Here is a 13,712-nt window from a genome sequence, read left to right as displayed (position 1 = left end):
ACAAAGCAACAAAGACATAATCTTATAAATATGTTAGAAACAATCGCATGAAAGATCTCTCTCTTTTTTGTGTGTGTGTCAGTCATGGGGCTTGAGCTCTAGGCCTGGGAGCTGTCCCTGAGCAATTCAGCTCAAGGCTCACAGCATAACCTTTTTTAAAAAATAATTTTATTATTTTTTTATGTAGTATAGAGAAATCAAACCCAGGGCCTCATACATGCTAGGCAAGTACTCTACCACTAAACCACATTCTCAGCCCCAGCATAATTTTTTGTATGGACTACATGTCCATATGGAGACTGTCTCTAAATAAATAAATACAAAAATTACAACAAATTTACTTTTTTTTTTTTTTTGTCGGTCCTGGGGCTTGAACTCTGGGCCTAGGCGCTGTCCCTCAGCTCTTCAGCTCAAGGCAAGCGCTCTACCATTTGAGCTACAGCACCACTTCCAGTTTTCTGGTGGTTTATTGGAGATAAACCTGCCCCGGCTGGCTTTGAACCATGATCCTCATGATCTCAGCCTCCTGAGTAGCTAGGATTACAGGCGTGAGCCACCAGCTCCCGGCAATTACAACAAATTTAGTTGAAGGATTTTTTTTTTTCCAAGGCACGGTCTTTCTTTCTTTCTTTCTTTCTTTTTTTTTTTTTTGGGTCCAGTCGTGGGGCTTTTACTCTGGGCCTGGGCACTGTCCCTCAGCTCTTCAGCTCAAGGCTAGTGCTCTACCACTTGAGCCACAGCGCCTCTTCCGGCTTTTTCTTTTTGCTTATGTGGTGTTGAGGAATCGAACCCAGGGCCTCAGGCATGCAAGGCAAGCGCTCTACCACTGAGCCAACTTCCTAGCCCGAAGACAGGGTCTTTCTAGGTAACCTAGACTGTTCTTCAACTCACCTTGTAGCTGAGGCTGGATTCAAATTCATAATCTTCCTGCCTCTGCTTCTTGTGGGCTGGAATCACAGTTGTGTTCCACTGTGCACTACTAGTTTAAGGAATGTCATTGAGCTGGGTACAGTGGCCCATGCTGTGGTTCTAGGAGGCAGAAGTCAGAGGATCTCTTCAGCTCAGAAGTTAGAGACCAGCCTGGGCAGCACAGCAAGACCCAGTTTCAAGTAAAAACTCATTTGGCTAAGTGACTAGATTTCCAAGCTAGATTCTGTGGCTCATGGCTGTGATCCTAGCTACTTTTTCAGGCTGAGAACTGAGGATCACGATTCGGAGGCAGTCTGGGCAGCGAAGTCCATGAGATGTTTATATACAACCAACCAGCAAAAAGACAGAAATAGAGTTGTGGCATAAGTGGTAGAGTGCCAGCCTTGAGCAAAAAAGCTAAGCCACAGAGCCCAGGTCCTGAATTCAAACCTCAGGACCAGTACACACACACACACACACACACACACACACACACACACACACACACACTCAAGTTTCAGGAATCTAGTCACTGAAGCTGGACTGGGTATCAAGAACAAGAACAGCCATGGGGCTGGGAAGGTGGCTCAGTGGTAGAGCGCTTGCATTGCATGCCTGAGGCCCTGGGTTCGATTCCTCAGCACCACATAAGCAAAAAGAACAAGAACAGCCAGGCGCCGGGGCTCATGCCTGTAATCCTAGCTACTAAGGAGGCTGAGATCTGAGCATCACGGTCCAAAGCCAACCTGAGCAGGAAACTCCGTGAGTCTCTTATCTCCAACAAACCACTGGAAAACTGGCCCTGTGGCTCAAGCGGTAGAGCGCTGGCCTTGAGCTGAAGAGCGCAAGGACAGCACTCAGGCCCAGAGTTCAAGCCCCACGACCAACAAACAGAAAAATGGAACAAGAACAGGCCACGCACCTGTAATCCTAGCTACTCAGGAGGCTAAGATCTGAGGATCGCGGTTCAAAGCCAGGAAAGATACAATTAACCATAAGAAAACTGGAAGTGGCACTGAGGCTCAAAGTGGTAGACAGCTATCCTGGAGCGAAAGAGCGACAGTGACTGGGCCCAGAGTTCAAGCCCCAAGAACGACAAAAAAAACAAAAACAAGAACCGATACAGGCTGATTGGGTGCTCAGGCGTGTGGCCAAATAGGTGGGCGGTGCCAGGAGCTGGGCCAGAGACTACATCACCCACAAGGCTCCGCAGGGCGCTGCTGACTGACGCAAGTGAGGCCCACGCTAGCGTGATGACGTTGCCAGGGACGCTGGCGCGCGGGATTTAAACTGCGGCGGTTTACGCGGCGCTGAGACGGCTTGGTTGTCAGAGTCGTGTGTTTTTCCGCCCTGGTAAGAGTTTTTTTTCCTGGCAGGCTTCCGGATGTCCATGGACTCTACGCTTCAGGCCCGCCTGTTCCCTGGTCTCGCCATCAAGATCCAACGCAGTAATGGTGAGAGGCGGGTCCCGAGGCCGGGGGTGGGGGACGCGTGGGCCCTAGGACTTGGGAGCTGGCTGCCCCGCCCCTGAACGGCACGGCCAGGGGCTAGGCTTGGGGGTTCCCCCGCCCGCGCGGGCCGCGCGCGTGTAAACACACCGTCCGGGTGGCTGCACTGACAGTCCGTCTTCCCCTACTCTGTGGCAGAACTGCTCCGATTGGGGGCGGGGGTCCCTTTCCTGTCCTCCGACAGGGAAGGCTTTCTCGCTGAAATTGGGGCGTGTAGATTGATTTCCCAAATTCCCCCACACCACTGTGCGTCTGGGGACCCTCGGCCTCCTAGGCCCTTACTCTATTCCTTAGCTTTATTGTTCAAGGCTAGTGCTTTACCACGGGAGCCACTGCTCCACTACCGGCTTTGTGGTGGTTAAATGTAGATTAAAAGCTCTCATGGGGGTGGGGGGAGGGTGAGTATGGGAAGGGATGGGAAGGGGAAACAAAGAGGAGGCAACAATGCCTGATAAGAAATGTACTCGTTATCTTGCCCATGTAATTGTAACTCCTCTGTACGGTATTTTCACAATAAAAAAAAAAATTAAAAACTCTCATGGACTTTACTGCTCAAGCTGGCTTTGAACTGCAATCCTCAAATCTCAGTCTCCTAAGTAGCTAGGATTACAGACATGAACCACCGACGTCTGGCAAGACTCTTCAGTAGGGAGAAGTCCTTACCTCATGTAGCTGGGTTTTAAGAACGTTTTCCAACCCACCTCATTGTAAAATACTCTAAAAGGGTGAAGACCCACTGGTCTATTGTGTCTCTTAGACTCTCTGTTTTTGTTTCGTTAAAAAAAAAAAAAAAAGGAAAGGAAAAAAAAAAATTAACTGTCCCTCCCAGGTAAGCTCCACATGGAGAATCTCTGTGGGAACCCAAAGGGAAATTGATAGCTAGATAAAACCCTTTTTTGTTTTGTTTTTTCCTACATAGGCTTAATTCACAGTGCCAACATAAGCACTGTGAATTTGGAGGCTGCTTCTGTTTCAGTGGAATGGACAGAAGGAGGTGCCACAAAAGGCAAAGAGGTAGGTTCTATGAAAATGCTTCTACACATGTAACATCATGTAGACCTATTCTGAACTTAGCTTCTGGTGTTTTTAGAAAGCAAAAGATGCCCTTGCCCACTCACCAAAGCAGGTTCTAAGTGCACAGTAGCAGTAATCACAGTTTGAATAACAAAATCAGCAACCAAAGTGAGGAGACAAGAATATATTTGGTTCATTTTTTTGTAATTTTTGAGATAACATATATTTGTAATAAGGAAGTTTCACTGTGATATTTCCCTACATGTACACAGTATATATTCACCTCCTCTGCCATATTTCCAAAAGCATGTATTTTTAAATTTTTATTCTTTTTTTTTTTTTGCCAATCCTGTGACTTGAACATAGTATCTGAGCATTGTCCTTGAGCTTTTTTTTTTTGCTCCTGAGCTTTTTTGCTCAAGGCTAGAACTCTAGCACTTGAGCTACAGCACCACTTCTGGCTTTTATTTATTTATTTATTTATTTTTTGTCATGGAGCTTGAACTCTAGGCTTGGGCACTGTCCCTGCACTCTTCAGCTCAAGGCGAGTGCTCTACCGTTTGAGCCACAGTGCCACTTCTGGTTTTCTAGTGGTTTATTGGAGATAAGAGTCTCACGGATTTTCCTGCCTTGGCTGGCTTTGAACCATGATCCTCAGATCTCAGCCTCCTGAGTAGCTAGGATTACAGGCATGAGCCACCAGCGCCTGGCCTGGCCTTTTCTGTTTATGTGGTACTGAGGAATCGAACCCAGGGTTTTCATGTATGCTACGCAAGTACTCTACCACTAAGCCACATTTCCAGCCCAGCATAGTTTTTCTTTTTTCTTTTTTTTTTGGGGGGGGGTAGGTCGTGGGCCTTGAACTCAGAGTCTGGTCGCTGTCCCTTAGCTCTTCAGCTCAAGGAGAGCACTCTACCACTTGAGTCACTGCCGGAGCCTAAAGGGAATCCTGATTTAGGGGGTGAGGATGGGGAAAAAGATATAAGACAAAGGATAGGATGGAGAGGTTTGCAGCTCAAGACTGCAGCCCTGTTTATTTTTAACTTTCCCTAATATATACTATTAGAAGTCAAGAGGTAACATAAGGTTACAATAGTCCAGAAAAACAAGAAAATTTTAGTAAAATCAGAGTGCAGTAAAAACAAGACACGGTCAGCTGGTAAAAAGGAAAACAAACTGCAGACATAGCAAAGCAATCTCGGGTACTTGGTGGTTTTTTTTTTTTTTTTTTTTGGGGGGGGGTCCGGTCGTGGGGCCTGAACTCGGTCTGGGCGCTGTCCCTCAGCTCTTCAGCCGAAGGCTAGCGCTCTACCACTTGAGCCACATCTACACTTTTGGCTTTTTTCTTTTTGCTTATGTGGTACTGAGGAATTGAACCCAGGGCCTCAGGCATGCAAGGCAAGCACTCTCCCACTGAGCCACCTTCCAAGCCCTAACCTGGTGTTTTTTAAGTAAGCCAGTTTCTTGTACGTGCCTTTAAATGAACACAGGGGTCAAGATGACCTTTAAACTTTACTGTCGGCTCCCAACATCTCCCCCATCTTTGTCTAAAGAAGTGAACCCACCTGTCTTAGGTTGGGTGGGTAGTCTTGTCTGTATTACCCATCATCGGGAACTTTTTTAGAGTGAAGCTGAAGGCCCTGTCTTAGTTTGGTCAGACTGGCACCCCCTCTTACCTGTCTCTGGCTGCAGTTCCTCTTGGGGGGAATTTTTTTATATGTAGCTGGCTGGCTAAACTCATAAGAGAGTTTTGCAGTACATGTATAATACAAGGAAGGCATAGAAAAACCATCAGCAAAAACATTCCCAGGCCAAGCAATGACATTAGCAATCCTTTAACATAAGTCAGGGAAGGGATATAGCACTGAAATTGTTTAAACAGTTTTTTAGCAGTTTTTGCCACTTTAGAGTCCAGAGGCAGGGCTTATTTTAATCTGGCTATTTGTCTGTGGAGTTGAAAAAGATCTAAAGATAGTTTTTTATGGTGCCAAATACCACTGAGATGTGCTACAACTTTTTCCCATGAGTAATTTGATTCATTATATATATGAGGGGATCACAAAAAAAAAATCAAGGCTGGCATGACAGCGCATTCGCTGTAAAGTTTGCAGAGCACGGACTTGTTTTCATAAAGATAATACTGACACATACAATGCTTCTAGTTTTTGTTTTACCTTGTCATCAACCTGGCCTTGAAAGTGTAGAGCCTGTGTAGTATTATGAGCAAGCTGATTAAGATAATGGGCAGTTTGTACTTTTTGTGTTAGCGCCACAGCAGCTGCCGCTGCAGAGGCAGCTAACGAAATAAAGGCCAAAACATCAGCTACAAGTAACCCAACAAATCGACGAGGGCACATCAGTTCTTTTAATTGTTTTAGCACCTGAATGCCAGAATCTTTATACCAAGTTTTAGAAATATTTACAGGAAGCATAACAAAAGGTGGTTGTCTAACAATAAGTATGGATTTAGTTATGTCGCTATGCAAGCAATTAGTAAAAGAACAATTAGAGCAGGTAGCATTAAAAAAAATAATTAGCTCCTACAGAAATATTAAACGGTCCATACATAATGACATAGGGTGGTGATATATAACTCATAATTTTTTTTTAAAAGGATGAATTGGGCCAGGTTATGTTGTTGAGTGCAGCCACCAGCATCCAAACATTATGTTGAGGATGCCCATTCATCCACCACAGTCCAAGATTGTACTTATTAGTAAGATTAGCTCCAGACCAGTCCATTAATTGAGTTAGTTCCAGAAATATTGGTAACAAATGGCTGTACATGCCTGTACCTTATTGGATGAGGCTCTCCTGTAGATTCTACTATTTGTGAAGAATTAATGTAATGGGGTATCATACAGGATGGAGTAGAATTTGCATAAACTGGATGCCCAGTTGGCAAGGATATCATCTGCATATTGTACATTTGATTTTTGTCCGGGATCCAAATTTTATGAGTCATGGATAGCATTATAATACAGACTGGAATGGAGCCTTTAGAGCTGGTGGTAAAGCATAAAGGAGTTCCAATGCCTGAAGCTGAGATATCTCCCATCTTGGTGTGCTGGATGAAGGGATGGAGGGTTGTACTGTATGCTGATCTATTGATGTGAATGAGTACTTTAACTCCCTCCCAAGTTGTAGGGTGCACAGTCGGGGGATCCGGCACGTAAGACCAATGTATCAGGGTTTGTGTCATCTGAATGAGCCTCCACAATCCTAACTCAATGCTCAGGCAACCAGCAAGATTTATTTTCTTCCTGTGAAAAAACACAAACATGTCCTCGATCCCATGTTAAAACCGGATTAGGCCTGTGCCAATCACCTGTTAAAGGATCCTTCCACTTAACTTGGGCAAAAGCTCTTTGCTCTCTTTTTTCCCAAAACCGCTGTGCTGTGGAAAGGCCATTACAATCTAAACTTAAAAAAATTTAGTACAAATAAAGCGTGAGAAGAATATTAACAGGAGAGAAGGGGTATAATTCCCCCCTTTTAATTAAAAAATTTGGTGTTTTAACAGCCCGTTGGCTTGCTTAACAATTTCTTGTCCTTGAGGATTATACTGAATACCTGTAGAGTGAACAATCTGGTAAGATTTACAAAAAATTTGAAAAGCTTGTCAGACATATCCTGGACCATTATCAGTTTTAATATATTTAGGAAGTCCTATAGTGGCAAAGCAGTGTAGGGAATGAGCAATACAATGTTTGATAGTCTCCCTGGCAAGAAGAGTAGCCATAATAAAATTAGAGTAGATATATGGTAACATGGACAAAGCGAAGCCATCCAAAAGATGGAATCAGGCAGGAGTTTAGTCTACTTTTTTCACAGTGGAGGTGGTCAGGGTAAAGATGTAGATTTTCTCCAGGTGACTGTCAGGCTGTAGCAGCAGCAGCAGCAGGGTCTCTCAGTGGCTCCAAGGGACTGTCACACCTCGTGCTGAGCTATAAATTTCTATACAGACTGGTTAAGGATACAAGTAATACATAGGTTTGGCAGGCTGTGGCCCCACTAGTTTTTAAGACTATTTAGACGGTAGCCCAGGACAATTTACCAAGATGACAACTTTTTTAACTAGATAGTTCTTTTAATAAAGCTGATTTTCTAGGCAGATATAGAGGGCTCAGGCCTGTACTACTATTTTCCTGTCTATTTTGTCACTTTTTTTTTGTTTAATGACTCTGGTCCCTTGTTCTAAAAAGGGGATGATGGGCAAAGATTTATCTTCTGTAACTTCTTCAAGCTGACTCAGGGGTGTTAATCCTACCTAGCCAGGAACCTATAACCTTAGTCTATTTTACAAAGAGGTTACCAGGGTTAGATGTCATTAAGAACAATATTTTAACTTTTGACAAATGCACAGACATTTTTCCCTGTTACAGCAGTGTAGCTTGTTTAGCACTCTGGTTTGTAAAAGCATCTTTAGGAATGTGACCTCTAGTGACCCTAACAATGCCTAAGTCACCTGTGAAGGCCTTTAGACAGATGTTAATAGAAATACACTCTCAGGTTTACAAACTTTTTTTTTTTTTTGGGGGGGGGGTCCGGTTGTGGGGCCTGAACTCTGGGCCTGGGCGCTGTCCTTCAGCTCTTCAGCTCAAGGCTAGCGCTCTACCACTTGAGCCACAGCACCACTTCCGGCTTTTTTCTTTTTGCTTATGTGGTGCTGAGGAATCGAACCCAGGGCCTTAGGCCTGCAAGGCAAGCGCTCTACCTCTGAGCCACCTTCCCAGCCCACAAACTTTTTTCTTGAACAGATAAATTTTATGTAGCTTGAGTTAGCTCAAAAGTTACTGCCAATTAGGGCTTTTGGCACATACAGGGGTTAGGATTTAAACCATCCCCCACATTTTATAACTTTAGCTTTTTAGTACTATCACAGATTACTGACAAGTTCCTGTCCCTACAAGGTAGATAGTCATGGATATTAGGCATGCTTACAAACTATTTTCCCATGACCTCCTGGCTTTGACCAGTTTTTGAAGGGCCCCGCACAAATGATTCTAGGATCTGACATTTTTGCCATCCAAGCAGTGGCTTACTGCCTCTGGATGCTCCTCCATTGCTCTTGTCCCAGGAGTGTCTTTTCCTCACTGGAATAAATGTCTCCTATTAATCTTTTTTATTATTTTATATTTTAGTTTTTAGTTGCATTAAAAAAAAAAGATCCCTTAAAATCTTGAGGTCAAGTGTCACTCATTGTCTCTTGACTGCTTGTTTTAAAACATACACATTAAAACTTTTAAATTCAAATGACAATTTTTCCTTAATGTAAGAATTACAATCACCATCACTGTACCAAGAAGCTAGACTTAACACCTATATGACTTTTAAAAACATATCTTAATTGTAGAATATCACTGAAAGCACTGAAAGTAAGTCACATTATACAAATATATATATATATATATATATTTTTTTTTTTTTTTTTTTTTTTTTTTTTTTGGGTCCGGTCGTGGGGCCTGAACTCTGGGCCTGGGCGCTGTCCCTCAGCTCTGTAGCTCAAGTCTAGCACACTACCACTTGAGCCATAGCACCACTTCCGGCTTTTTTTTTCTGCTTATGTGGTGCTGAGGAACTGAGCCCAGGGCCTCATGCATGCAAGGCAAGCACTCTACCACTGAGCCACCTTCCCAGTCCCTACAAATATATTTTTTAACCCTCTTTTTAAGTCCAAGGGGCAGTTTTAGCAATACTAATCAGATCATCACATCACTAATTTTTACCATCATGTTTCTAGTATTTATCTGTAGAGAAAAGGACAGAACAAAGGACAGAGGGGCCACTTGGCCCCTCCTATAGAATGGGCACGCACCCAATACAACTCTTTTGAGTTAGATAAACTGCGTTTGTGCCAGCTTGCCCCCTTTTACCATGCGTGGACTCCTCCCATGGCCTGTCACACCATGTATGGCCAGCTGAACTGCACTTTTGTCTGTTTATCCCTTACCCCTAAAGATAGGTCTTTTGTTGGCTTTTAAGTTTTTTCCTTTTCTTATCTCTTGGTTTTTGAATGAAAGTACACAGTTTTAGACAGGCAGAACAGGTAATGTCTTTGACAGTGTTAAACAAACTTTTATATTTAAACTTCTAATACTTATCCCCAAATTTTAGCCAAGGGAACTAAATTTTAAACAGCCAATGCATTTTTGTTAAGCCAGATAACTTGATTACAGTGTAAACAGTCTTATGTATTTTAAAATACCAGATTTTTTAATTTTTTAAGTTAAAGAATCCTTAAAAATGGGGCTGGGAAGGTGGCTCAGTGGTAGAGCACTTGCCTTGCATGCCTGAGGCCCTGGGTTCGATTCCTCAGCACCACATAAGCAAAAAGAAAAAAAGCTGGAAGTGGCGTTGTGGCTCAAGTGGTAGAGTGCTAGCGTTGAGCTGAAGAGCTGAGGGACAGTGCCCAGGCTCAGAGTTCAGGCCCCACGACCAGACACCCCCCCCCCAAAAAAAAAAAAAAAGAATCCTTAAAAAGTCATTTAAAACAACGTGAAAATTCTTTAAAATTTTTGGTAATGTCCAACCTCATAACCTTTTGAATTTTAAACTTAAACTCATCCAATTGTTACAGCATGTTGACAATTCTTATCTTGAACATGTTCACAAACACATACAAAACACACACAGATCTTGAAGTATGCCCAAATCAAAATCAGTTGTACGTACATTTAAAACTGGTACCAAAACAGAACTAGACAAGACAACAACCAAAGGCTGAGTTGGGGGCTAATGGGCCCCCAGTTTATCCCTACCTCAGAAAACATAGAACAGAAAACACACCGGAGTAAACAAGACAAACAAGTGGCCACAAAGACAAAATCAGGTCTCAGTGAATGGGGCAACATCTCACCACCATTCACGAGTGGGACTCAAATCCACTTATCAGGGGACTCGAACCCCCTCTACTCACCTCCGGAGGATTTTTTTTTTAGATTCCTGTAAACGTTGACCCAGGGGCCTTTTAAGGAGGAGAATTCCCAGTCATCTTGGGGCAAGAGAAAGAAGTCCCTAGTGGCCGTCCCCTCAGACTGACAGGTTCTCCCCCATACTCAGACCGCCTGGGCCAAGACCCGAGGCTAAGATCTTTCAGGTGTCACTTGCAGCTGGTCAGTGGCAGTTTCATCCAGCTGCAAGTTTTCCCTGCCGGCCCTTTTAAGTTATTGTTAGATCCTCCAGGTTTCTCACCCCCAACACCCTCTCTACTTCTGGATCCAGAGAGGGTGGAGAAGGTGGCAGTGAAGGGTAGAAAGGGGAGTCAGTTTAAAGTATAAGTAAAAAAGAAGGAACTAGAGAGAAACAGATATTAAGGGGGTGTTAGCCAGTCTCTTCCAGGCTCTCGCATCAGGATGAATCTGAGAGGAGAACCATTCCAAGAATTCCAGAAGGGGCTGGGAAGGTGGCTCACTGGTAGAGCACTTGCCTTGCATGCTCGAGGCCCTGGGTTCAATTCCTCAGCACCACATAAAAAAAAAAAACCGGAAGTGGTGCTGTAGCTCAAGTGGTAGAGTGCTAGCCTTGAGCTGAAGAGCTGAGGGACAGCGCCCAGGCCCAGAGGTCAGGCCCCATGGCCGGACCCCAAAAAAAAAAAAAAGAAAGAAAGAAAGAATTCCAGAATACATACACACAAACATTGAGACAAAACACATTTGCATGCGTGTTGTAGACTGTCAGACAGAAAGTGCTGGATACAGACGGGCCCAAATGTCCGCACTAGTAAGTAGATAGTTTACCCTGATGTGCTCAGGACCTGAGTTTAAACCCCAAGGTGAACAACAACAACAAAAAAGTCTCATGGACTTTACTGCCTGGGCTGGCTATGAACTAGGATTATAGGCATGAGCCACCAGAGCCCCCCTTATATGGTGGCTAATCTTTTTAACTCAGGACCTTGTATTTGTTAGTCAGGTGATCTCCAGTGGTAGAGCTCTCTTTTTGTTTTATTTTTTCAAGAAGGGTCTTTCATTTTTGCCCCAGCCAATCTGCATTACAGTCTTCCTACTTATGATTTCTGTATGTGATAACAAGTATGTACTACCATTCCCAGTATACTGGTTGGGTGTGGGTCTACTAGCTTTTTGCTCAGGTTGGCTTCAAACTGCAGACTTTCTGTTCTCTGATCTCTACCTCCTAAGTTGCTGGAGTTACCAGTGTGAGCCACCATGACTATCAAGAAATGTCCGCCGCCCTCCCCCTCCTTTTCCTGCTGATACTTGAACTCACGGTCTCATGCCCTCTGTCAGCTTTTCCACTAATAGCTGGTGCTCTAACCTGCCTTCAATTCCAGTTTTTTGCTATTAATTGAAGATAAGAGTCAAAGATTTGCATAGAGTGAAAATACTCATCATTGGCTGGCTTCAAACTGCAATCCTCAGATCTCAGACTCATAAGTAGGTAGGATTATAGACATGAGTTACCTGCACTCAACTAAGAAATATATGTCTTTTTTTTTTTTTGTCGGTCATGGGCTTGGACTCAGGGCTTGGGCACTTTCCTGAGTTCTTTTGTTCAAGGCTAGCACTCTACTACTTTGAGCTATAGAGCACCACTTCTGGTTTTCTGGTGGTTAATCAGAGATAAAAGTCTCAAGGACTTTCCTGCCTGGGCTGGTTTGGAACTGCAATCCTCAGATCTCAGCCCCCTGAATTGCTAGGATTGCAGGCATGAGCTACCAGTGCCCAGCTGAAATGTATATCTTAATCCCAGTACTCTGGAAATTGAAGCACGAGGATCACAAATGTCTTCCCAGGTTACATAGGAAGATTTTGTCCCAAAACAACAACAAACAAAAAAATTACACACACATATATTTTTTGGAGTGGGGAGGTCTCAGCTCAAATATTGCCATTGGAATAAGGGCTAAACTTTTTCCCCCTGTGCTGGAGAGCTATCCCAAAGCCTCACCCACATTCTGCTTTTAGCTGTATCCCTATCTTCGGAGCCTTTTTTTGGGGGGGGGTCCGGTCGTGGGGTCTGAACTCTGGGCCTGGGCGCTGTCCCTCAGCTCTTCAGCTCAAGGCTAGCACTCTACCACTTGAGCCACAGCGCCACTTCCGGCTTTTTTCTGCTTATGTGGTGCTGAGGAATCAAACCCAGGGCCTCAGACATGCAAGACAAGCACTCTACCACTGAGCCACCTTCCCAGCCCCGCCTTTTCTTTTTTTAAATATTGGTTGTTTTTTTTTTTTTTTTTTTTGTCGGTCGTGGGGCTTGAACTCTGGGCCTGGGCGCTGTCCCTCAGCTCTTCAGCTCAAGGCGAGCGCTCTACCACTTGAGCTACAGCGCCACTTCCGGGTTTCTGGTGGTTTATTGGAGATAGGAGTCTCATGGTCTTTCCTGCCCGGGCTGGCTTTGAACCGCGATCCTCAGATCTCAGCCTCCTGAGTAGCTAGGATTACAGGCGTGAGCCACCAGCGCCCGGCTATATTGGTGTTATTATAAAGGTATTATACAGAGGGGTTACCATTTCATGAGTCAGATAAGTACATTTCTTTCTGTCTTTTTTTTTTTTTTTTGGTCAATTGTGGGCTTGAACTCAGGGCCTGGGCACTGTCCTTGAGCTTCTTTTGCTCAAAGCTAGCATACCGTTGTAGCCTTATCTGGTCTCCTTTCTCCTTCATACTCTTGTTCCTTTCCCCCAGGATGTTCAGTATAACATGGATTAGTGAGTCAGTCTCACCTAGTGTTCCATGTTGTTTATGCTCTCTGTACTTTGAGGACTAGAAATGGGGAAATATGTGGACTAAGGGTCTGCAGCTATATAAGAAATGTGAAGAAGCTGGGCACCAGTGGCTCACACCTGTAATCCTAGCTACTCAGGAGGCTGAGATCTGAGGATCTCGGTTCAAAGCTAGCCCAGGCAGGAAAGACCGTGAGACTCCTATCTCTAATAAACCACTAGAAAACCGGAAGTGGCACTGTAGCTCAAGAGGTAGAGCGCTCACCTTGAGCTGAATTGCTGAGGGACAGCGCTCAAGGCCCAGAGTTCAAGCCCCATGACCGAACAAAAAAAAAAAAAACAAGGGTTGGGAATGTGGCTTAGAGGTAGAGTGCTTGCCTAGCATGCATGAATCTCTGGGTTCGATTCCTCAGTACCACATAAACAGAAAAAGCCAGAAGTGGTGCTATGGCTCAAGTGGTAGAGTGCTAGCCTTGAGCAAAAAAAAGCTCAGTGACAGTGCCGAGGCCCTAAGTTCAAGCCCCAGGACTAGTGCCCCCCAAAATATGAACAGAAATGTGATTACTAAAGCACCCGACAGCTTTGCAGCAGTGTTT

At 44.3% G+C, this 13,712-nt stretch overlaps 1 protein-coding gene across 1 annotated transcript in view; it reads left to right on the top strand.

Annotated features, from left to right (window-relative positions):
• Positions 1-2,229: 2,229 nt before the first annotated feature.
• The window catches only part of LOC138823634 (kinesin-like protein KIF2C), a 37,248-nt gene continuing 25,765 nt past the window's right edge, over positions 2,230-13,712 (top strand). Inside the window, exons 1-2 of the mRNA XM_070017056.1 lie at positions 2,230-2,363; positions 3,337-3,431. Coding sequence (XP_069873157.1) covers positions 2,294-2,363; positions 3,337-3,431 — 165 coding nt within the window. The 5' untranslated portion in view covers positions 2,230-2,293. The remainder of the gene's footprint in view (positions 2,364-3,336; positions 3,432-13,712) is intronic.

Source organism: Dipodomys merriami, unplaced genomic scaffold, assembly GCF_024711535.1.
Source record: "Dipodomys merriami isolate MVZ:Mamm:240054 unplaced genomic scaffold, mDipMer1.0.p SCAF_121, whole genome shotgun sequence".
In the NCBI taxonomy this organism is placed as follows: domain Eukaryota; kingdom Metazoa; phylum Chordata; class Mammalia; order Rodentia; family Heteromyidae; genus Dipodomys; species Dipodomys merriami.
The sequence above is the reverse complement of the archived record's forward strand: the minus strand, read 5'-3'. Positions and strand labels throughout refer to the sequence as shown.